The 25149-nt window shown below is 39.1% G+C and overlaps 2 protein-coding genes and 1 long non-coding RNA gene across 9 annotated transcripts; all 3 read left to right on the forward strand.

Annotated features, from left to right (window-relative positions):
* Positions 1-115: 115 nt before the first annotated feature.
* zgc:154075 (uncharacterized protein LOC556929 homolog) lies at positions 116-9087 on the forward strand. The gene is made up of 14 exons (XM_046396625.1): positions 116-275; positions 570-678; positions 905-989; positions 1090-1163; positions 1273-1332; positions 1643-1750; positions 1950-2006; positions 2118-2248; positions 2411-2465; positions 2881-2973; positions 3096-3230; positions 4496-4597; positions 5258-5419; positions 5641-9087. The coding sequence occupies exons 2-14, from the start codon at positions 586-588 to the stop codon at positions 5767-5769; spliced, it is 1284 nt and encodes a 427-aa protein (XP_046252581.1). The 5' UTR covers positions 116-275; positions 570-585; the 3' UTR covers positions 5770-9087.
* A 391-nt stretch (positions 9088-9478) lies between these two features.
* LOC124064027 lies at positions 9479-14177 on the forward strand. Its single transcript, XR_006844203.1, has 3 exons — positions 9479-11222; positions 12042-12157; positions 12813-14177. It is a non-coding gene; the product is annotated as an uncharacterized LOC124064027 (long non-coding RNA).
* Positions 14178-15501: 1324 nt separating this feature from the next.
* On the forward strand, positions 15502-25116 carry LOC124063006 (ERBB receptor feedback inhibitor 1). 7 transcript variants are annotated; one of them, XM_046396188.1, is made up of 7 exons: positions 15502-15873; positions 16379-16520; positions 19184-19243; positions 19363-19439; positions 20915-21066; positions 21817-21896; positions 22880-25116. In XM_046396188.1, exons 5-7 carry the CDS (start codon positions 21020-21022, stop codon positions 23884-23886), a joined length of 1134 nt encoding a protein of 377 aa, XP_046252144.1. In that variant the 5' UTR covers positions 15502-15873; positions 16379-16520; positions 19184-19243; positions 19363-19439; positions 20915-21019; the 3' UTR covers positions 23887-25116. The 7 variants fall into 7 exon arrangements, with proteins under 7 accessions (XP_046252144.1, XP_046252145.1, XP_046252149.1 ...); XM_046396191.1 differs by lacking the exon at positions 16379-16520 and having other exon boundaries at positions 15558-15575; positions 15829-15873; XM_046396189.1 differs by lacking the exon at positions 16379-16520.
* The last annotated feature ends 33 nt before the right edge of the window (positions 25117-25149 follow it).

The raw sequence follows: 25149 nt of genomic DNA on the forward strand, positions 1-25149 counted from the left end.
AGACCGGAATGTGAGCGGGCTTATGAATTCTATACTACAGTGTACTTTGAACCAAGCATCATTTCAGTAAGCATCATGCAGTAAGTCCTCGTATACACTATAGGGGGCGCTCGATAAGTTTTTGACTGCTTCGTAGTCAACCCCTTTGTTCGAAGAAGTGAGACACTCCGCTGTTGTAGTCACTTTCGGACTGTATGCTTGTTGTAGTCGTGTTTGGACAGTGGACCCAGACAGAAGCGGGCAGAAGGTTTTGACAGCTGTGTGGGACTAAACAGGTACTGAACCAAACAGTAATGTCATAAATAGACAAATATTTTTACCCAAAACACTGTTACATTTTAACTGGCTTCTTACTCACATGTGGTCTACTGCATCTATTATATTTAGAAAATGGGTGTTGTAATTGTTCATTTAGTTCTTCATCAAATTATGGCTAAGGTAGAGAACTATACACGGTGAGTAATAACCCAGATTTTATTGGATATGATGTCCTTGACATGGAGTGTTTACTCCCTCAGACATTGAGTTAAGTGTGTGTGTGTGTCTATGATCTTTTATTTGTGTCAAAGTTCGCAGGGTGCCAGAATGACTTCGCCTGTCCGTGTGATCGTGGTGGGAGCTGGATGTCGAGGGGAGATCTACTCCCACTTTGCATCCATCCACCCTGAACGTATGAAGGTCAGGAAAGTTGTCCTGCAACCTGATGTGGTCAGATGGTGGACATGGTGCTCATTTTTGTGAATCATGTTGGTAATTTGACTGTATTGATGAAACCACTCTGACACCATAAAATCTCTGTGGGCCAAACGATCCAAGATGCCACAGTTGCACACTTGTATTAGGTTCAAATGTCTAACAGAGTGCTTGTTTTGCTCACATCATTTATTCAACTTGACAATTTCAGGTTGTTGGAGTAGCTGATCCAAGGAAATTTGCTCGCACTAAACTTCAACAGCAACACAAAATTTTAGATGAAAACATAGTTGAAGGTGAGCATTGAAATAGAAAACTTATTTAACTGTTGCTGATTATCTGCATAGTAAAGTATAACCATAGTAAATTACTGAACGCTCTTTTTTTTCAAACTAGACTGGCACAGTCTTATTGAAAGACAGAAGTTTGCAGATGCAGTCTTTATTTGTACTCCTGACCGCCTTCACAAGGTAAACATATAATATTTGTGTATATTCTGTTTTGTAATGCTCAGTTTTTTTGGCCTTCTGTGTATACACACCACTTAATCAGTTTATTAAACTATTCTGTGTTTCCCAGGAACCTGCAGTTGCCTTTGCAAAGAAGGGCTACCATGTCCTCCTGGAGAAACCAATGGCAGTGAGTGTTTTGTAAACAAACATTAACCATCTTAACAAAGCACTTAACTTTAACCTTGATGTGGATGTTAATGATCTGACAGGTTGATTTTTACCAAAATGTTTTGCATTTTCTTTTGTAATTCCGTATTTTGTTTGTTTAAAAAGCATTACACTGTATTTATCCACTGCAAATTTTGCAAAAAAAAAAGCAATTTTTTGTCTATGTATCATTTTCTGAAAACTGTCTTCACTTCCTTTTTTCTGTTCTGTGTTTGCATTTGTGTGACACTCATGTCTTTCTTGCACATTGATGTGCTCACATGACAAAGACAACAGTCGAAGACTGCACAGCAATTGTAGAGGCTTGCACTCAGAGTGGTGTGATGCTATCAGTGGGTCATGTTCTCCGCTATGATCCAGTCATCCACAAGATAAAGGTGAACATTTTCTGTCACTTTTTATGTCACTGTTTATGAAAAAAAACTGACACATTTCTTACTGATTTGAGTTTAAGAACTCAACTTGACAACTGTAAGAAGTAAAACTGTAGCTGAGTTTTGAGGGTTTCATCAGGAAAGCCAAGCATAATTGAACTGGTTGATTATTAGATTAACTGATTAATTGATCTTTTTCTAGGAGTTGATAGATGCTGGAGTCGTAGGTGATGTGATCCACATTCAGCACCTTGAGCCAGTAAGAACGCAAAAAGGGCAGAAAAACATACTTCTAGTTCTCAGCGCTTCACATTAAAACCCTTCATTCTGTCAGCTGTTACAGATTACTCCTGTCAACTTCTTGTTCCAGGTTGGCTATTACCACTTTGCTCACTCATTTGTTCGGGGGAACTGGAGGAATGAAGCAGAGAGCTCTTTTGCTCTTTTGGCTAAGTCGTGTCATGACATTGACTTAATTCATCACTGGGCTGGAGCACGCAGGTAAACGGAAAAGAAGTAAAAGAAAAAGTTAACACTAATTAACACCAAAATAAGTAAGTTGGGAGGTCTTTTGGGTTGTATTGGTGTGGACAAGGCTGCTTCTTGTGAATTCATTCTGTTTTTCTGAGATTAATCATTTACATCACTGTTTGTATTTGCCAGGTGTGTGAAAGTATCATCGTTTGGATCTGTCAGCCACTTCAGAAAAGAAAACAAAGTAGGTATTCTGTTTACAGTATCTGGTCTAATACAAAGAAGTCATTACTTTCACAAAGAAAACCAGCAGCCACTTAAGTTATGAACTTTATTTTTAATTGTCTTTTGTTGTGGAATTTTACAAATGAATTGTTTTTATTGTATTTTTATTTTTAAATGCTATGTGAAACAGCACAGCAATTCAATTTATTTATGTAGCGCCAAATCACAATAGGTTGTCTCATGACACTTTCCAATTAGAGCAGATCTAGACCAAACTCTTTAAACATAACACTGAAGTCCTTTTCAACGTTGCTGAGTTGTTTCTGTGTCATTGAGATGTGTCACATCCGTGATAGATCAGAACAGCATTCTCTATACCAAACATGAATATAAAATGTTTTGCTGTTTTGTTTTTTTGGGGGGTTTTTTGTCAGCCAGCAGGTGCTGCAGATCGCTGCTTGGATTGCTCCATAGAAAAAAACTGTCCATACTCAGCATGCAAAATCTACCTGGATCGAGTGAAACAGGTTAACATTTAAACACTTTATTTTCACAAATTCTTTTCAACACTGTACCATCTGTGAACATGATACATCATTTGCTAGGCATAATTTTATATGTACTATATACTTGTATGTATGTTTGCCAGGGTCACACTGGCTGGCCTGTATCAGTCATATGCCCGAGTTCGTTACCAGACATCGAGTCAGTAACTGAGGCATTGAGGACTGGAGCATATGGCCGCTGTGTCTACGAGTGTGACAATGACGTGTGCAGTAACCAGGTGAGAAAGTAGTGGCTTTGTAGCGCACTCGAGACTAGCAGACATGGCACCCTTTTAAACTTATATGCTCTGCTTTAATAAAACTCAGGTCCCCTCTGGGATCCACCAGTATTCATGGTGATATTAAACATCAGGCAACATGAAAAAGATCATTTCAGCAAATATTTCTAGACTGTTGCTAATACATCCAGACCTAAGAGTGTCCTGACCTGTTAAAAATTAAAGCAAATCATCACATATTGAAGAGTGTTTCACTCTTCCTAAAAGGCATACAGAAAAGGAAGTATTGGGTGATTTAAAATAGAGAAGGATTGTTTTTTGGTTTTGGTTTCTCAAATGTTATTCAGAGGAAGCTAAATGCTGTGCCAGCGCTGTTTTGCTTTAAGCCACAAACTTTATTGCCTTGTGGCCCCTGCCTACTATACATTATTGCTCACTATGTCTCTTATATCATTTCAGTCTTTTCCTGTTTCCTGTTTGTGTTATTTACTGATGTCATATTTGTCCTTTTTTCTGTCCCGTAACCTTGAGATTTTCACCATTTTTAGAGATAGTTATTTAAACTGAAATTTCAGAATTTACTAACCCTAACCATTCCTTTACAGAGTAACTAAACCACTATACCCCTTTTTGTCTGCTGAAAATACATTTGAATAGTTATTTAGTGGTGTTACTGGTCGATTCAGGTCCAACCCAACCCAACCCAATATAACCAACGTGGCAACTGTGCAGAGTTGGGAGCGGTGAATCCGGTGGATTACGTGGATTTATTATAAGGGACTGCCTTGTTTCAATATACTGTTAGCTTGGATATTTTAGTGTCAGTTTTATAGTTAAACCTGCCTTATTGTATTTTGTAGGTTAGTTGGTGATTGCAGGCAGTTGTTTGGTTGTTAGATTTTTTTCCAGTTTTAGTAGTCGTAGGTTAAATTTAGCTTGTAGTTTAGCTTTGTGTGTATTATAGAGTTGTTTGATTTAGCATCAGCTAATTTCAGTTTCAGTATTTATTAGGTAGTGGCCAGAACGGATCGGCACTGTTACTTTTCCAGCTGTAAGAACACCACTGGACTGCACAGCTTTACAGCAGACATCCACCACCCCACCCCACCCCACTGTGAAGTTTATACTTTCATAATTTAGAGGGTTTTTTTTAAATTTTCAGTATAGTGTAAGTTAAGTCAAGAATCTGAGGTTTAGTTACTCTTTAAAAATAAGAGGGGCATTCTTAACATTTTATGTCTTGTTTATCTATTCCTTCTTCCCAGGTTGTTAACATGGAGTTTGAAGGGGGTGTGACAGCAGCCTTTACCATGGTGGCGTTCACTGAGGAGATCTGCAAGCGGAAAACAGCCATCTATGGTAGCAAGGTTAGAAAGAAATGCCAAGATTTAATTTACAAGAAGTACTTCAAAATAAGCGAGTCAGCAGGGAAGCAATGCATCAACTACTATTGGCTCACAAATATTAATGAAATTCTAACCAATCAACCATCCTAAACAGGGGTCTACATTGTAGCTAGAAGGGGGATGAATAAAACTGAATAAAAATAATGAATATAATCGGGCATGACAATAGTGTTGACCGCATACAATATATGGCCGAAAGTATGTGGACACCAAACATTATGCCCTTATGTGATGATTTCATTCCAAAATCACAGACAGTATTATACTGCTATAATAATATTGCAGGGACAGCTATCCACAAAGTTGGAAATCTAAGTGCACACTACACCATTGTGTCAAGTGCTCTCTTTAATAAAAAAGAGGTGTCTTGCTCATAATATGAAGTACAGCTTGAGACTTTAAGGGCACAGAGCGTACAGGATGAACTTTTTCGGCCATACAGTGCACCTTGATATTGATGTTATCGATAAATTGTCGCACAGTTTCAGAAATAACAACTGTTGTTTACACACCTGAAGGTTTTGAGATAACGGTGAAATACTTTTTTTAAATTTGAGCTCAGTGACCTAGCTGTGATGCATCAGCATAGTGGCACTTACATAACGAACCATGTCTTCACAGGGGGAGTTGTCATGTGATGGCCACGAGATCCACGTGTTTGATTTTCTGACGCAGAGATCGACAAAGCACACTGCACACATTAATGCCCCCAGGCACTTTGGCTTGAGTGGACATGGTGGAGCAGACTACCACCTTATGGATGCCTTTATTTCTGCTGTGGCGGTAAGTGCTTATAATTACCATTCATTTTTTATTTTGTCAAAAATAAAATTATTATTATCGATAATTATTTTGTCTTCTCTCATTGGCCCACTTCAGAATCAACTTGTTAGGTTGCTGCATTATGTAGAGAACTTTGATTAATGTGTACTTGCAGGTGTTTGGTCACAGTAATGACAGAGGACAGATTAAGAATATGAATTTTTGTGTTGTTGTGAGCACAGAACAATGATCCATCCCTGATCCGCTCTGGTCCTGAGGAGACGCTGCTGAGCCATTTGCTTGTGTTTGAAGCTGAACGTTCACGACTGGAGAGCAGGGTGGTGTACTGTGGTAACACCAGACAGAACTAGATGACTGAAATGACATGAAAATTATCTCATAAAACATTATGATGGTACGTGGACAGCATAACTAGACAGATAAATGACCAAATCGTGGAGTGTAATCAGACTGATTGTTTAGTTCATTTTGTTAAGGAATTTTCAGATCATTTTAAGATTATTTGTTCAGCATAATGTCATATTGTTATAATTTTTTGTATGTATGTAATGCTCATGTAAATCATTTTCCGAACTGCTTCTAAAAAGTTTTAATCTGTGCAATTTAAATTGTCTTTGAACCATTATCTGCTTTAAATGCCTACTCAAATGTCATCCAACAAACAAGATGACTATCAGTGTGCACTTTCATTCTTACATACCTATGTATCTCAGGCTATATTACAGTTTTAATGCCAGCTGATCAGTCAGTCTGAATAGCTTCTCAAAATGCTCAGGGATTAAATGCAAATACGTTAACTGAAATAAATCTGTTGAATTCATAGGTACAACAGACTGTAAACAAATGCACAAAAATGTTAAATTTCCTCAAACAGACTTATATCTCACTGAATAAAGATACATTGACATACAGCATATTACGCCTTCTCTAAACATTGAATTAAGGAACAAGAGCACAAACCTGTTTCCAGTGACTTACTATGCAGTAACCCTAAGGAGCGGCCCCAGTTGTAAACATCACGTCAATCAGTCCTCTTCTTCTGAATCTGAGGGATAAATAACAGAAAACCTTTTTGTCATGTCTACCTGATATTAGCTATTGGATGATAGCTTTAACATACTGTGCAGGACAGAAGATTCATAACTTCTTTACTGCATGGTATGGTCTAGACCTTTTGGTGTCATGAGGCCAATTAATCAGCTAGCAGCTTTTTCCTGTTACAAACTGTATATCTACCTCAGTGGACATTTGTCTGTGTTTTTTAATTGTTCAATCTGCATGCTGTTGCTTTCAGGTGTACATGGTGGAATAAGAACAGAGAAAAGGTGGTAAGAAATGCTAACGCAATATTTCTTTTGCCTCCATTCAAAAGACTAGTGCTATGCATGGGTGCCCTATGCTGTCTTTGAGCTCTAGGAGCTTTTCCATGAACTCAACACGTTGTTGGTAAATTGCCAGTCGTTTCTTGGTAGCCTCTTGTTTAATGGAAACTTTCATCCGAAGAGCCTGGCGCTGCTCCTGCTGCTCCTCTCCCGGCAAAGCTTTCAGCCCAAGCCGTAATGGAAGACAGTGTACAATCGCAGTGACAATTTGTTTCTTTACTTATATCTCTCTGTGTCTCTCCAGCATGCACGCACGCACGCACGCACACACGCACGCACGCACGCACACACACACACACACACACAGAAAACACCAACCTGAGAGATCTCCCTGCAAAGGGCCTCGGCTTCATTGTGCTGACACTTAATAAAGTTCATTAAATTGTAGTTTTGCTCCTCTGCTGCTGGAAATATATAAGTCATATTTTCATTGCTGATAAAATACACACATTTCATTGTCTCCGTAATGTTTGATGGGGACCTACTTTGTATGAAGTTTCTGATCACTTTGTCCAGGTCCCTTTCCCCAGTCTGATTGTTGTTTGATTGTACCCTCAAAATCTTCCTGCTGCATTTCCTTGGATGGTGGCTGCTTGCACTTCTCTAGTATAGATAAAAATGTGAAACTGAAGTGAAACTACACTAAAAGATCCTTACTTTGTCTGAGTTGCTGTATATTAGAGATGATGTACAGCAAACTTTTTTTATTAGTGTTGGATTACCGAATATTAATTGACCGATTAAAAAATTCATAAACGTGCCAAAAAATCAGTAGCACTGAATGTACATACACACATATAGTTGGACTATAGTAGCAGTCTCAATTACTGTAGTAATATTGTAATATGAAATACAACAAATAAGCAACTCGACATTTGTCAGTGAAATAGTAACATCTTTTGGACACAAGGGGTCACTAGTTCATTAGAGGACAAAACTCCATTAGCCTGGACTGATGGTGGTCTGTTGTGTTCTGCACTCTGTGATTTAGGACTAGAGGATCTAAAAATACTGTGGAATATCACAGCAATAATGATGAAGCATTGGATAACTTTGCAGAAAGGGCTGCACAAACAAGAGAAAACCAGAAACATGCAGTTTTTGTACAGTAGCCAATTAAGTACATAGAGTCACATTTCTGGGAAAAGCAGGATAATAAAACTTTGTACGCAAAGGCTGCTCAAACTAGAAACAATTAAATCATTCGGGAATACATTAATGTTTCAATAATCATAAAGTTGATTATTGTTTTTGGATTTTAGGTATCTAGCATGGACTTCTCAAATATCTGGCAAATGGCAAACAAAGTTCGCTGCAGGGGTCTGGTCTGATTTCACAACTATTGTAAGGACCTAATCAATTTATCATAAGCTTAATTCAGGACAGTAAGAAGGCATTTTCTATCACTGGTGTTGTGTAAGAGGTATATAAGTTAGATAGTCAGCAATTTGAATCAAGCAAATCAATGCTTACATTGCTTTATATGAGAAAGAAAATGCTAGCCCTCAGTTAATACAAAAATGGACTTAACTGTATCATTGGTTCAGACTTGGAGTTAACACTAACTAGTTGTGTCAGGTCTGCCTGATGTTGTAGCAAAAAAATTAGGTTAATACTTAAAATTGTTAATAGCACCAAACTAGCATTGGCTTGTCCTAGACTGGCATAACTGGTTTTGGTTCCTTGTCTATAGCTATTGTCAGCTCTCTAAGTAACTAGCTTAAGATAGCCAAAAGTTAAAACAAGTTCAGGAAGAACTCAGATTACTTCAGTGGGTAGCTTAAACAAACAAACATTTTAGCCCAAATACTCTTGACCAGAGGTTCAACCAATAGATACAAAGTGGAATAACAGCACTTTGTTCAAAGTACAGAGAGTTTTCAAGAGAACTATACATTGTGCAACCAGGACCACTTACAATACTTGCAATTAAGGGATTATTATGAGACTACAATTCAATGAAATATGAAGTGATATTTGCATTATACCAGCAACTAATGGAGAGAAGAGAAAATACAACATTATACGTAAAACAGAAATGGGAAAAAGAACTACCGTAGGTGTCAATATTCCTGAAGATGAATGGTTGCATATATGGAGAACACAACAATCTACTACATCATTACGTATCTGGAGGGAACACTGTTGGAAGAATTTAATAAGATTTTTTTGTCACCCCTGATATCAAGAGCAATTTTTTGTCTGTATCACAGCCATGTTGGAGACAATGTGGAGCAGTAAATGTACACTGTAAAAAAAAAAAAAAAAAACAGTAATTGACTGGCAGCTGCAGCTGCCAAACAAATACCTTTAAATTAAAGTAAAAGACCGTAATTCAAATAATGTATGTAAACAAGAAATTTACAGAACTTTTCACTAATTTTGCAGCAGGAAAATATCATCATTTTACAGATTTTTGCTAAATTAATAGAATCAAACACCTTCAATACAATGACAATGCTGCAGGTTCTGCAAGAAAATGCCATTATTTTACAGGTTTTTATTAAATTATTAGTATTAACTGGCATTAAAAAAGTGATGATGCTGAAAGTTCTCAGACAAAATATTGTTACTTTACAGCGGACTTCCTAAATTATTAAGATCAAATACCTTCAAAAAAGTGACAGTAATAAAGAGTTCAATAGGAAAACAGTGATATTTTTCATTATTCCCCCCTGAATTATTACACCAATTATTATATATTACGATTATACATGCATAAAATACAAAAAATGTAACAAGAGTACATTTGTAAAGGCAGATGGCCAGCTGTTACTAGTGCCATGAGTCTCCAATTTATCTTACTTATTTTTTAAAAATCAGCGGCCCTTTGCTCTTTTATGAAAGTCTATGTGGCCCTTGCAAAAAACAATAGCCCACCCCTGGTATGAAAGTAGTAATGTGTGATGGTTATGGGAGAAATTTCATTTGGTTATGGTCACAATTTTGGTCATGTATAGTGCTGTATTTTGGTAATAAGAGAAGAGATGGTACAAGTCAGATGTACCAACACAAGATGAATGCCTGTAGATAGCGAGTGAATGTATTTTATGGAGTAGCTGGCTCATAAGAGAGTAACAATGAGTCAAGAGTAACAATGTAGGGAGAAATAGACCTTTTTTACGTGTGAGTGATAGGATGAGGACTGAAATATTAATATATTGCAGGAACAAACAGTTGAGGCAAGGCAATTCAGATTATTCATGAGTTGATGTTGGTTTTATTTTTTTGTTTTGTTTTCCCTCTTTCTTTTGTGTAATGAGAAAGTAATAAAAAATTTAGTGTTAAAAGAAAGAACAAGTTCAAATGTTATCGATTGAGACCAAGATGTGTCAAATTAAGTAAGCTATCAAGTTTAGCTGACCTAAGTGCACCTAATGTAACCAGAATTAAAGTACAACTGACAACAGTTATTTTGAATTCCAGGTCACCTAGCAATGTCAGAAGCACTGTGCACTGGAATGTGCTGAGATGTTAGCAGTTGCATCAGAGACATAAATTAATTTAAATAAAATAAATGAAATTGTCAAGGATGGTCTGAAAGCTAACAGTGCTGGAAATTTCTTCTACAGCTCAGTCCTCTATGGGATTATCCTAATCCCCATTTTTAAGTTTCAAACAAAGATTAGGACTCCAAAAGCAGGACACTCAAGACACGAATAATCAATGTATGAGTAGTCAATCTGCTTCAGACTGACACACAAGGAGAGACACAAACCCACACACAGAAGGAACAGACAGGAACAAGGGGAACGGGGAGGAACACAGGAGAACAAGGAGACAAAAGGAGCAAAGCCAGCAATCCTAACACCCATATGTAATTCAACTGTTGGCGCCCATTTGGGGACTGGTTTGCAGGTTTTAACTTGCTAAAGCAGATGATGCCTGCAGGTGTATTTCCAGAAAAAGCTGCTGCTCATTGTTTTCGCCATCATCAGTTGTTTCATGGGGTTTGTATTATTGTTATATGATTTTAACAATTAAGTAAAGCTGAACAGGTAATTAGAGTACACACACTCTTCTAAATACAGTATGACTCACATTGCATCGTACCAAAGGTCAAACAGCTCCACAATTTTATCAGGAAATCACATTCAATCATGGAGGGAGGTGTCCCTCTTAATTACCCTCTGAACATAATAATGTGAACAACGGCACACCATCCCTGGACCTTGCAACACATTCAGAATGACTAAGTCTGGAGTGTGTCCTGCAGTCCATACTCCCAGATGGATCACATTGTGTTTCTGGTTGGACTGACACAGTTATAAGACTACTGTGGCAACAAGGGTGTGTAGATAAAACTGAAGAAATGACGAAATGACTGAATCACAGAAAAACTTTGACCTAATGCCAGGATGGGATTACAGCAGTGGTGTGCAAAGACACTCCTCTGGGCAAAGCTTCATTTTCCATTTGCAGTAAGTAATTCTCTCAGTAGTTTATGAACAAAGCCCAGGCATATAGTTTCTGTTACAATGAAATCTGATTTAATAATGTTAATCTCTGTATGTAGTTAGTAATGTTCATGTCTTTATCTTTTTGAGAGTAGTATAGATCAAGGAGGCGGTCCCTTATCCTGTCTTTACAAGGGTGACTGATCCTCACATGAACAGGTTACACATACACACAAAATGTCAGTTAGATTGGCGACGTGCTCCCTTAGACAAGTTTGCAAACTGAGTCAGCAGCTGTATTTTTTGAATGACTCAACCGGTAGCCCACAGAACCCTTTCGTTTCTCAGAGCCCTGCCCTCAATCCTCCCTCACACACAGGCATGCACTGCCCGCGTTTATGCAAGGCCTTACCTCATTACAGCATCACTTCCACCCTCTTTACTAGTCCTCAAACAGCCAATAGCAATAAAGAAATATTTTCCAAAGAGGTAATTCAACTCGAGGTCAACATTGTCAGAAAGGTTATGGAAAGATTTATTTGATGTATTTTTTTTTTTTTCTGAGTTGATTTTTTTCCATGTCACTTTATTTGCTTGAAGCTCTATTTTTTTCCATAAATTATATAGACTTACGGACATGCTGTGGCGAGTGACATTGAGAATTTTCCACCAAGCTAATAATCCTATGATCCTCCTAGTCATTTACTGCGTGAATCAGTCATGTTGCCAGGAAGAGACTCCCACGTCCCCTTTGACATTTCTCAGACACTACCTGCTTTCATTCAGTAATATCTGCTGGAGCGCCACGGTAATGTTACTCTGCATTTCTCTCCCTCTTATAAGACAGGCATCGGTGAACGAGGAAGTGGAGGAGGAAAGCATGGATTGGATCAGTGAACTGTAAAACATGGTGTAGTCTGGCTTTGGTCGGTGACTCAACAGGAAATGATGGAGCAGGAGTAAGTAAGTTGAGAGAAGGAAAAGGAGGAGGGTGTTAGTGAGAGAAGAAATATACTGAGGAAAAGTGGAAGACCGACTTTGTCATGCCCCAGGATTGTGAGCAATGTTGTGGGGAAAGACAGATTTACAGAATTCATGCCACGATTTTCTGAGGAAATCTGCAGTGCGTGAAAACACAGATGATTTCGTCACAGCCCCCACCCCCCCACTCTGCATAATAAAGTCATGACGTGCATACACAGAGGGAAAACAGAAAGCAGACGAGCATCAACATTACCAAATTTGACTATTTTCCGTTGGCCTTGTGACAGATGACCCTGTGTATTATGACTAACAGACTTTGACCTCAGTGTCAACACTGCAAAGACAAGCAAATATTGACAGTGTCTTTCTGTCACATCTATTTACCCAAAACGAAAAACACTCAGTATGTCCAGGTCCTAATAAATAATCTTGTGTTAATACTAACAAATAATATTTTTCACTTTGATCGGTGATTCAAACAGAAATTTTCAACTGAGGAGTGAAATAGCACTAAAAACAAATCTAAATTCATTGCCTGTATACAGTTCCTGGGACTGAAGTGCAAAGCCTATTTTCTCTCTGTCTTTTGTCCTCATTCACCACAAACTGAACTGGAGATCAACTTCACAGGGCTGCTGAAGACCTCCTGCTGGGCCTGTAGACCCTCTGCCCACATTGAAGCCTGAAATCATGGGTAGGGGAGCTGCCCAGGCCTCCAGTGCTGCATCCTGGTAAAAGAATCGTTCTTTTCATGATCCGCTCTCTGCCATTCATTGAAGCTGTCACCGTGAAATCAGATGTCACAGGGTTTAGATCACTTTAATCTTTGCCACTTCCTCAACCACTTCTTTGCCCACAGACTCAGTGTTGTTTTTCTCTAATGGTACCCTGGGAGAAAAAGTGTTTTGCTTTCTCGTCTTTTATACGAATTTAGGGCAACACCATACATAAAGCTGTGTGCTTGTAGATGTGTGTGTGTGTGTGTGTGTGTTTTCCACCTCGACTCCATTACTTTCCTTGCAGCTACAAGGAAGCTGCAAGTGACAGGATACATTATCAGGCTTTTGTAATTGTAAAAACACAAATAAATTCAGTATCAGAATGGATTTTAAGGAGAAGATTTTCTTTTGGCCCTCAAGTGCAGTTCCTTAGCTACTCTGCAATGAAAAGGCAGCACTAACATCATTCTTCAGCCCGTCCTCCTCTTTCTTGCAGTGGCTGTTGCTTCTTTGATAACTGAGCTGTCTCCTCACAGGATGAGGTCAAAGGCTCTGGTGCGAAGCCCACTCAGACATTGGAGGAGCCTGATTCCTGACGCCTCCATTTTGCCAGACCCAACTGCAGGGCTATTAAATTATGAAAGATTACCTGAAGGGGTGTGCTTTTCAAATCACATATAACTCTGCAAATGATAAATTCTGAATGAATGGTACTGATTCAGACAGTAATCCTAACTTATGTAAACCCCTTATCCCTTCTTTCCAAAACAAATCTATAAATAAAAAATATATATGTATATATATACAATATATACAAGCATATATGTATACACCACATGCGCGAGCTTTTTCTTTTTCTTTTTTTTAACACAAAAATGTCAAACATAAAGGCCCTCGTTCCAGCTCTGGTGCCCTGCTACAAGGTTTACGCATTTAATGGGTAGGAATTTTAACTTGTTACACATGTAGGATCTGTAATTGTGAAACTCAGACATAAGACAGGTCAACTTTGAAAACAGCAGCACGGTTGTCTGTCTGCGGTCTGTAACGGGGCTCTAATTGCTATTGCATGTTTGTACACAGCTGGTTCCTCTATAAGAGAATTCCCTGTGTCACAATGTCAGCACATCAACCTACACAAATGCATTTACCATAGAACACGTATGTTAACACCTACTTACTGCATTTCCTATTCCAGCTTGAGACATTGTTAAATAAGTGGGGGACAAACATTTATTTTCTGGGTGACTTCTCATTTCATTTCACAGACATCTGAGCTATACTCAGTTATTACACTTCTACTGCTACTCAGTATTAACTCCCGCTTTTGATGTTTCTTGTCTTTAAATAAATTGAGCTAATAAAAACTCATGAACAGAAGGCCTTGATTTCAGTTCAACTTTGATGGTCCATCTTTAATTTTGAAGAGGGAGTTCCTTCAGAGCAATTCATCACATCTTTTAAAAAAGCGGGGAGGGGGGGTGCAGATGTGGGAGGTGGACTTCTGACTGCACTGACAGCTGTGAGGGACGGAGGTCTCTCAGAGCAGGAAATGACTTGACCTCCCCTGTGGGAGTGTGGCCCACCCCGACAACAGCCCCCACAGCTTTGAGCATCCCGGGTCACCACAAGCGCCCACAGAGGGCAGCGGAGCAACAGCAGAGCGGCAGGGAAGAGAAAATCTGCTGGTCCAGGTGGCAAAAAACTTGAAATTTGGATGTTGCTGTGTCACCGCTACAAAACAAAGCATTAGACTCTTCAAGGAATCATGTGTTAAGAGTTTCAAAATCAAAATGTGAGTTGTACCGTCACACTTCAAGTAGAACGTGACGGCTGTCAGCACCTCATCATTTCACACTGAAATCACATGTGCACGTTACACAACAGGGAGTTTATCTATCTGATTATGTGCTGAAAAAGTATGAGCATTCCTTTCAGCAAACAATTTACGTTGGTAGGAGGGGGACATCCAATGATTGCAGCAACACATTGCATATGGTGTATTTATTTTGTGGGTTTGTGATTTGTAGTACGTATATAGGTAGGTATAGGTATGAGACACTCCTTAATCTTATGTGACCCTATGTGGATTATACTGGAGTATTACAGTAGTGGAACAATAGGACACAACTGGGAGAGGTCACAGGGTCATTTGTCATCTCTATTACACTTTTATGTTGTGGTTATTTATCACTTTACAATACTTAATGTTTCTATTTGTCCAAGAATTTATTTTGATTGTCACCACTATAAAAAGATCATTCGGCAGTCTGGAGGATTGTAGGCTCAGTGTCTTCTTGACTGCATTCACTTCCTTGTTATTTTCCCGTAAATGCCCTCCTGTATTGTCCTTCTGCGCCTCAGTGTGGGTGAAGACAAACACAGACAGTAAACTCTTGTGTGACATGAAGGCTTCAAAACAAGTTCTCGCCCACCACGACCGGGCTGCCAATCTCATACTTGTTCCTCTCTATCAGTTGTATATTGTACTTAGGCCAAAAGCCACCCACACACGTTCTGACTCCCACACAGGTCAGACCAAAATTGTTTACTGCCTTATGAAGGGCAATTTCCCATACACTCATCATACAAGGCAGATAAATGACTCTAAATCCGGAGGTCTCTGGGCATTTGACCATATGACCGACAGAGCTACGTAAGGGAAACATCGATGGTAAGAACTGGAGATCTTGCTTTCTAGTTTTTGAACATTCACATAAATTCACGTCAGGGTGCAATAAATGCTTAGAGAGTTATAGACTGAGAGACTTGAAGTAGTCATATCTCTTATCATTGATTTATATTCCACTGAGAGCGGGGACACATTATGTGCATGATGACAGCTGCACCTGATGTGAGTTTCTCTCGTGAGCATTATTTGATCCATATGTTGAACTGAAAATCCAACATAATGACAACTTCTCCAGTTTACAGCGGTGGAGGAAGTGTTCAGATCCTTACTCCATCAGTCAGTAAGTAAAAGTCCAAAATGATGGCCTTCTTATTATTACTATTATCATAATCATAATAATAATAATTATTATTATTATTACTGAGGCAGAGGTGAGCTTCTTATGTTGTGTATGTTCTGGAGTTTAATCAAAAGCCATGCATCATGAGACTATCATGTGTTTTGCCTCTAAAACTTAACTCTGTAAAGTAACCAGTCAGATTGTTCCCTCTGAAAATAAGCGGAGAGGAATCAATATTTACGCAAAGCAAACTAACGCACATGTAAGCCTAGTTACTTTCTTTCACTGTTGGTTTCTAAGCACCACGCTACTTTAACTAATAGGTGTTTAATTTTCCATAAGGGTTTGTATTTTTTCGGAGAAGTCCAAGCATTTTTTTTCCCTTTAAGACGGATTTGGGTGGAGTTACAGTAACGTGCCAGGGGTGCTGGATGCATTTATAAGGAGATGTGGAAAAGCGCGTCACTCTGACAAAATGAGTTTCACCTCCCCGTGTTGTTGACAGAGGAGGGATGTTGCACATGTTTCACCTTTCGCTGGGACACTTGCTCACACTACACAGATAGACTAGATTTTCTTCACAGTGGACGGGAACAGCTCTGCTCACCCCGGCTTTACGTGATGGACAAGAAGTCTGCACTTTCACGGTAAGGCTGCCTTCCATTTAACCAAGACCGTTAGAGGTTATTTAATTGAAAAATGGGCTTTAAATCCACTTAAAGGGAGTGATCAGCGGCAGTGTTAGACTATATGTAATGAGAAAGAGGGGAACCTGTTTGTTTAAGGTTACACTGGATTGTCTTCCTCACGGGGAACTTAACATTAGGCTAAATGTAAAAGGAGTCAAGAGACGCGACCGTTTGTCCAAAATCACTGTAACTTCTGACGTGTCTTTGAAAAATCGTTGCCAAGACTTTTTCGTTTAACTATTTGTGAGCTGATTCATCCCGTCTGTCCGAGTTGTAGTAAGCTGTAAGCAGCGGGACATGCTGTTCTCCTGTCCCGCTGCACAGTTCCCTGATGCCCGCCGAGTGAAGTCTCATCGAAGCGGCATGTGTTAGTCCAGATCCCCTGCCAGCCACTAGTGGGCGCTGTAGAGAGCTAATAGTTTAGTTGCTGTGCTGCGTTTTGTCCAATTTAATGTCAGTCACTACCGTCATTTCTACCGGTAACACTTTTATATTGTTTTTAAAATGTGTCTACCGGTATGTACCAAAGATGTGTGTAAATCTGCCCAATATCTATCTGAATCTATATCTGTAACTGTATCTGATCACATCTAGCTGAAGTCAATATATCATACATCAGTCATATTTATCCTAGTAAAGAAACTAAAACTTTGGTTTTTTTAAATTTGAAACAATATGATTTTAAGTTTTCAATTTTAACTAAAAATAAAAAAATGTATGAAACGTTGAACTCTGTTTTATTTTTGTTTTATTCAATTTTACTAATGAATTGTTGCTTCAATACATTTTCACTCAGCTTTCTCAAGTTATTTTTAAATTATTTTTTCTACAGACAGTAACATTTGAAATCTGCATATAAATTTTGTAGTGGAAATGCAATTTTGTATACACGGCAACAGCAATATATAGTAATAGCTTATAAATATTAAGATTTATTTTACCATCTTGGTCTTTTCTATTCTTTGCATTATTACCAAATTACTGATGCAAATTTGTGAATGACTGAAGTGATTTATTTCATTTAAAGCATAACTGAGTTAAAATGACAATCTGCAGCTGTCACTCACAGACTGGCAAAGTGGCAAATCTACATTCTTCGCAGTCAGCTCAGCCATATTTTTTAAATTTTTTTTTGTCTTTTCTACCACCAACACCTACTGAATCAGCTTCAATAAACGTATATGACTCTTAATAATCTGAACACTGAGCCAATCCCAGAGACCTATGATTCATGAGTGACTCCCACAGTCAGGAGGTTAAGTCAAGATTCAAAGACTCAGATTCAAAGGTTTATCACATTACACAATACTATGTGCAGTGGAATGTAGTTGGCATAGTCTTGAGGCTGTGCTAATAAAGCTAGTGTTATAAAAGAATAAGAAAAATAAATGTGAATTGTAAAAATTAAATGAGAAATATTAATATATGTTATATGTATAGCTATAATAAAAGTTATAATAATAAAGGAACGAACGGTGTTTTTCAAATGATAAAAAGAACTAAAACGGCATTTTATTTTTTTGTCAGATGTCGGTTCATTTTCCCCTACATGAGGTTTGGTCCTGGCATTTTTATTCCATCATGTTGTTTGTAGTGAATTCTGGCCCCGTCACATCTACAGCAGGGGCCTCACATCTGACCCATTAAAAACCATTACGCGTCGAGCAAAGAGTGTGTCTGCTGCATACACTGGTGTTGAGAACCGCTCTTTTAAGTCACATACTACTGCATTTTTTAGTATTGCGGCCTGCTTGTGTTGTGGTGGACATATTTACGAAGAAGGCATCTGGTAAGATTTATTTACAGCCTGCTAAGCTGTAAATAAACTCTACTGACCAAGTAACACTCATAGTTTACAGCTAGTTGTAATTGGTTGATGGAAAGCACATACTCTCTGCCAGCACCATAATGAAACCATTTGTAAAGGTCCAGTCAGTGAATGGCCTATTGCCTGAAAAAAATGAAGTGAGAACAGCCAAGGACGACACATCAAGGCTCCTGCATGAGATAAACAAACTGTTTTTTAGCCTCTGGCTTGTCTTTTCAACAGTGCCAGTACATACAGTCCTCCTGCAGGGGATTTGCAGCACAGGCTCATGCCTTGGCCATGTCTGCTTGTCTCCATGGCGTATCTTCAGTCTTAACCTCATGGGAGAGTTCACTTGTATTTTCAGGCTTGCTTCACTGCGTACCAAAATGCCACAAAGGCCCATTCATGCCCAAGAGTGGCTCCATTCACAGACGCTGAGTGCTTGCTGGTAGAATTCATTATTGTTCAGTGTCCTCCATCTCCGAGGCTCACTGGCGGAAATGACACCACAGTCGGTTGTTTTAAGGATGACATAAATATTCAAATAGATGCATAAGTCATTTGTTTTGTTTTTAGTGGTTTTCTTGTTGCATTATGCATGTTGTGCATTGTTTGCTTCCCACGACGACTGCAGACTTATTAGTGACATGAAACAAAGCAGGATGTTGAAGGAGTAGGGGGGTGGGTTACTAATCAGTGGTTTGCAGTTGAATTGCTGCATGGTTTAATTCTACTGACAAGAGCTTACATGTACGGTTTATTTCACATTAAATGTGTACATTTTATTGTTAAGTGTTGCTTTTTACTGTAGGTAATCAGGGCCCCAGGAACCATCTTATGATATGATCATAAAGCATGAAACACCTGTCAGGTAAAAGTCAAGTCATACCCAGAGTTATTGCATTGTTGTTTTACTTGGGTTAAATCATATTTGAAAAATGCTTTTTTTACTTTCTGATCATTAATCTTGATTTGCCTCCGCCATGGTAGAGTCAGGGCCAGAGGGTAATGAGCTGCATCTGGATGCTGGAGGGGAAGGAGTACTTTGACTGTGGACTCTGCACCAGGTTAGAGGCCTGCTGACAGTCAGTTTGAAACCTCTTCAGATCAACGTGACCTTGAGAGTAAAACCAAGGAAACAAGGTTAAAATTGTCTATCACTTAAAAGTAGCTATGCAGGATATACAGTATCAATGGCTGATTCTATTGGGTGGTAATTAGGAATCTAAAATTGTTGTCATTGTTCCATTAATAGAATTTCAATAAATTACATCTGACAATGTGGAGCATGCCTGTGCACTGGGAATGGCAGTTAAAACCTGGTTCTGACTGGGGATTTGTTCCACTCCGTCTTTCTCTCATCTGGATGACTGAGAAGAGGATAGATGATGCGACAGCATTTTTGAAGAGTAGAGTACAGTAGCTTTAGGTAACCTGTGATTAGTCCAACAGCATGAAGTTATTTTAATCGTTTCTCTAGCCTGTACATGCTTGTCAATAAGGGGACGAGGTCAGGCATGAATTGTACAAATTAACAAAGAAACTACAAACAAGTTTACAATAAATGTAATGTTCTTAGCATCCGTAAGATTAATGACATTGGTTGTCATATTGGTATCAGCACAACAAACAGATATACTGTATAAGCATAACAATTTAACTATGGAAAAGCTTGGAATCTAAAATAACTATGGAGTCTTTCTTTTACTCACAACACAACGTTCAGATTGTTCGTGATAACTAAAGATCTTTTTTCTGATAGCACTTTCACTGACAGTGTCCTTTTTGGTTGCAGTGTGACATCTTTAAGTGTATTTTTCCTTAAATATATTCATTATTTATTAAAAATAAAATATATTATGATTCATAGCCACATTTAAATCAAAGCTCCTTGTTCCTAAGTGCTGTGCTTTGGTGTGCCGTCTCAGTGGTGCCGTGTGTCTGTAAGCATCGCAGGAATGTTGCACAATTAGCCCCTGTTGTAAGGGTGGATACTGCAGGGTTTCATGGTCACAGAGATGAAGGAGGGCGAAGAGTGCTGTTGCCCTCCCACATCTGACCCAGAGGTTGCGCAATAGTCTGCACATCAGACAAACGGCTATAAGCTGGAATCACAAAGAAATACAGATGTCAGCTGCCAGAGCAGACTGAAGTAATTTTCTGGGCTTTTGTTGTTACATAGAGACTCTGGATGTGTTCTAGAGTATCTCTACTGACCTCTGACCTGCCTGTGAGGATGAGCGCATGCAGCAGGGTGTGTTGGATGAGGCTGCGTTCCAGATGTCCACTGTTTATATTCCCTGTTTATAGGCATTTCACACCAATGAAGGTGCGACCGGAACAACTGAAAGGAGTGATGTAATGCAAAAGCCAAATATGGAAGTTGTTTTCATGTTTCTTGTGTTTAGAAACCTGATTCTGACACTGCTGTAATTCTGATTCCGCTATAACAAGATGTGAATGTACAAGTTTTCCTTTTAATCAGCAAAAGATAGCCAGGTGAATCCTCGCCACCACTCAGTTTTCTGTTTGTCTCCGACAGGCTGGAATGAAGCGGTGATGAGTGTGATGGAGCTGACTTGCGTTGGAGCTTTAGAAGGATACCAAACTGACCTTTGCTTTTTAAGATCACAAGTTCTGCCGCAACATGGCCAGGAGTCAGAACAACTACTGGGGACAGCGTGACCTGAACAGGTACGCAAACACCACTCAAATAACAGGAAGGGAAAAAAATGCAAACAAGAATCAATTATTCTTATGTACTGTGTCACAGTACAAGCATTTCTTTAAGTTTAATCTTGCAAAAGTATCAAGAGTACCATTCTCTGACAATTCATATGCAACTGAATGGCACAGAACGATTGATTTTTTAAAATGATTTATTTTGTTATTCATTCCCGTAGTTGTTTCAAGGCCATCTAACAGAGTTCATGCTCTAACTGTGTCTCGGGTCAGAATCCATCATATCCTTCGATCATGTCAATTTATTTTAGTGGCTCAAAATCACAAATTTACAGTCTGTACGACACATGGCCCTTGACAAGAAAGGAAATAAAAGTAAAAGGAAAGATGGGAAAAAAATATCTAACAGGCAACAAGGGGGAAAAACCCAAAGCAACAGAAGAGGGATACCTCTTCCAGGACATGCAATGTTGTACAAACAGAGTAGACAGTATTATCATAAACATAATATACATAATTAGAATGACATCATCAAATAAAGAGCAAACATGCAAGAATACGCCTCTGAAAAGATATCAAGCAATTTGTTACACAATGCCAATATATACCTTAAAGGAGGGCAGAGCATATCGTTCTGTTAAAGCATATGTCATGCTTGTTATTTCACACATAATGACTTACTCGTGTCAGGTTATGTGCAGGAATGATTTACACAAATGCACAGCCGTCTGTATGGATTTCTCAACCTCTCTTGCTTTGCAGAACATGCTTTGGCCTGAGTGCTGACATGGAACATAACCTGACAGAGCATCAACAGCAGCAAATGGCCGAAGAATTTAACTGTAAGTCATTAACATATTATTTTTACATATATGTAATTATAAAATTATTTTAGCACAAAGAAGGTTACAGATTGAAAACTGTTAAAAAATGAACTTGGATGGATATGACACTCATGATGGTTCAAATTTGACAGAATGTTTCTTATAAATCTTACAATATTACAATAATAGTGATAATGGCAGGAATGGTTTTTGAAAGTGTTGTTTTAGACTGGTGTGAGTTACATTATAATTTTTAGAACCTGAAATGAACATATGTTTGAGAAACCAAGCAAAACCCCCAAAACATTTTTGACTTTCTCTTTTTGATCTTGAGTGACTTACTAAACTTGTAAAGGATTGACAAGTGCTCTAAAAGTTTTGGTAGACCGAACCATTCATTTTCTTAACACTGTCATAATTTTTAATCAGTCTTTTAATTGTAATTGTGCCAGTATACATCTATATATTAGACAGGGTTTAGGGAGCTTTGTCATCACTTCACTGAGCGGTGTAGCAGAGGGGAGAGCTGGGTGAAGGAGGAGGGGCAGCTGTTGCTCCCTGCTCACCAGCTGTTCCTGCAGTCTGGGGCACGTCGGATGTTTCCACATAGAAGGACATGGGAAGCTCCGTTAAGATTATGGCCTGCCCCACAGATAATGACAATTCCTGTGTTAATCAGAGTGTTGTGGCTGATGTTTGACGAAGAGGGTGATAGGTTAAGAGGTTGTTTTCAACGTGTTTTTACTCCCGTTTCCTGTACGATACCTTCAGCAAAACAGGAGGTTCTTTTTCTAAACAGAGTGGGCAGCCCACTCCCCTGGTATTTTTTCCCTCCTACACCATCACTACACTCGAGTTAAGAGTTTCTTTTTCCTCTCTGCAAGTTGTTTTCCATGTTTCTTCCTCTGAGAATTGTTTCTGCACTGACGGAAACAACGGTGATAGCAAAACCTTGTATGACGAAGTACAATTTAACACATGACTGGTTGTCCTTTCCTCAGGCAACACCTCTACCTCCCAGCCTCCTTTCTACGCTGATACTTACCGCCTATCTTCTGACAACATACTGCGGCCCCATGAGGGGGACCAGGTGGTCCCCTCTTCCCAGAGACGTACAATGTTTGGGGGCCACCAGAGAGAACCCAAACCTCTGCCACCTCTTCCTGACCCTGAGGAGCTCATGTCTGATGAGGCAGCAGACAGTGAGGTGGAGTTTTTTACCAGTGACCGACAGCGCCTTTTGCCCAAAAACTGCCCCAAGGCCATGTGCAGGAGCATGAACAGAGACTGTGGGCAAGTAAATTACGCCTTCCATGAGGGCTCTTTGCGGCCTGGTGGTGCTGCAGTTGGCTCCATGGCTTTCTCGTGGCCTGGCAGAGAGGAGAGATCAACGGGGAGACAAAGCAATTTTGGAGCCAACATCTGGGCGCTGCCTCTCCAGGGTGAAGACCACAAGCTTGTGGCTTCAGACACTTGGTGTGGCAAAGACCAACACCAATCACCCAGACTCCGGTTTTCCTGTTCAGGACCTGCTTCCCAGCCTTTCCACAACAGCTCCACAGCCTGCCCGAATGAGAAGCCGCAAATCCCTCCTCGTGTCCCCATCCCACCAAAACCTGCTGCTCTCCCAAAGACTTTGAGTGGGAACGAGGAAGACAAGCCTCCCAAAATTCCTCCAAGGGTCCCTTTAGTCCCACCCTGCCCACCACGTACCCCAAGTCCCAAAAGCCTTCCAATTTATATCAACGGTGTGATGCCTGCCACACAGAGTTTTGCTGCTAATCCCAAATATGTGAGTAAGGCATTACAGAGACAGCAGAGTGAAAGGGTGCCACCTGCAGCTCAGTTTTCTCCCTGCATTGTCCCCATTTTGAAGGATGGCAGGCAGGCCAGCACTACGCACTACATCCTCCTGCCACCAGGCCGACCGGCATACTCGGACAGACGAGAAAGACTCCTGAGTGAACCGACCAGGACGGGAAGCAGCAGTGTATGGCAGAACAGATAGAAAATCTTGCTTATGTCACTGGCTGAAACTTGATGAGTACGAAACTGTGACTGACATCACAAATAACCATGTGACCCACTATTGTACAGAGTGGAAAAATCTACATGTTACATTCACATGTCTAATGTCATATTGGTGTTATTTTCATGTATGTGAAGATTGTTTATGTCACACAACAGTGTGAGGTTTTAGTCTGTTCTTAAATGGACATTTTACCGGTCAGTATTTTAGTGCCGTCCTGGAAAAACATCTTAACAATCCAATTTCACTAATAATGGAAAAATATTTTCCTCCTATAAGCATTTTCAGTTCTGGTTTAATTTTAAAGTCTGACAACAATATGCTCATTTCACTAAAACATTCTGAGCTGATACAGTGTTTCTTACGAGAGAGCAAATAATTACTGTATGTACAAGCTGGGCTTGTAACAAACTATTCACCCCATTTGCGTTAATTTTTCTGACAATGCTGCTTGAAATCTTAAATATATTGTATATTGATAGATTTAATGTTTTTGTTAAAATCATTTTCATTAAGATATATGATAAATTTAACAGTAAGCCACATGGCCAATATCAGAATGACACAAGACAACCAAAACTACAGTGAATGAACACTTGTATGCAGTTTTATCTATCTTAAAGCTGATGTTTTTATCTTAAAGTTACAATAAACTACATCCTTAATGCAAAATAATCAAGATTTTCCTTTAGGCGTTGAATCGTCAAAATCTTAACCTTATAATCATAGTCACCAGAATTCAAGTTCACTGAAACCTGCTGCTGTCAAACTTAAATTGATTGACAGGTCTTTTAATACACATGAAGAACACTACTCATAAAGTCATTAATGTTTCCTGAGGCAGATTTTATATACAACTGTAGAAGAGGCCGTTATTTCCAATTATGATCACCTGGCAAACTTTTAATCATTATGGCGAATTCTTTGACAATATGTTTATTTAGCTCAAATAATGTACATATGGTCAAAAAGTAAATATTGGGCCTTTAATGCTTCTTTTTGTGTGTTTGCTGGCATGGAAATCATGTTACATTTGCACTGTTGAGGTGCAGATTCACGTTTACAACCTTTGTTACATCAGCAGGTTGGAAGTTCTCATGAAGGTTCTGTTGGCCCAAGCTAAGGCTGCTCATAATGTGTCAAAAGTAAATCATTGTAAAATTGTGTTTTTAATCTATTTCTAGAAATAAAATAACTTATTCATTCATTCATCTGGCTCAGTGTCCTTCCACACCAGACCAA

The sequence above is a fragment of the Scatophagus argus genome, chromosome 8 (genome assembly GCF_020382885.2).
Source record: "Scatophagus argus isolate fScaArg1 chromosome 8, fScaArg1.pri, whole genome shotgun sequence".
NCBI lineage: Eukaryota > Metazoa > Chordata > Actinopteri > Scatophagidae > Scatophagus > Scatophagus argus.

Excerpts from the sequence above, each read along its gene's own strand:
- LOC124063006 (XM_046396188.1), top strand. The coding sequence starts at position 21,020 with ATGGCCAGGAGTCAGAACAACTACTGGGGACAGCGTGACCTGAACAG. Across the intron at positions 21,067-21,816 it reads GGACAGCGTGACCTGAACAG|AACATGCTTTGGCCTGAGTG; the intron begins GTACGCAAACAC and ends CTTGCTTTGCAG. Across the intron at positions 21,897-22,879 it reads AATGGCCGAAGAATTTAACT|GCAACACCTCTACCTCCCAG; the intron begins GTAAGTCATTAA and ends TCCTTTCCTCAG.
- zgc:154075 (XM_046396625.1), top strand. The coding sequence starts at position 586 with ATGACTTCGCCTGTCCGTGTGATCGTGGTGGGAGCTGGATGTCGAGGG. Across the intron at positions 2,007-2,117 it reads ACATTCAGCACCTTGAGCCA|GTTGGCTATTACCACTTTGC; the intron begins GTAAGAACGCAA and ends TTCTTGTTCCAG. Across the intron at positions 4,598-5,257 it reads CAGCCATCTATGGTAGCAAG|GGGGAGTTGTCATGTGATGG; the intron begins GTTAGAAAGAAA and ends ATGTCTTCACAG.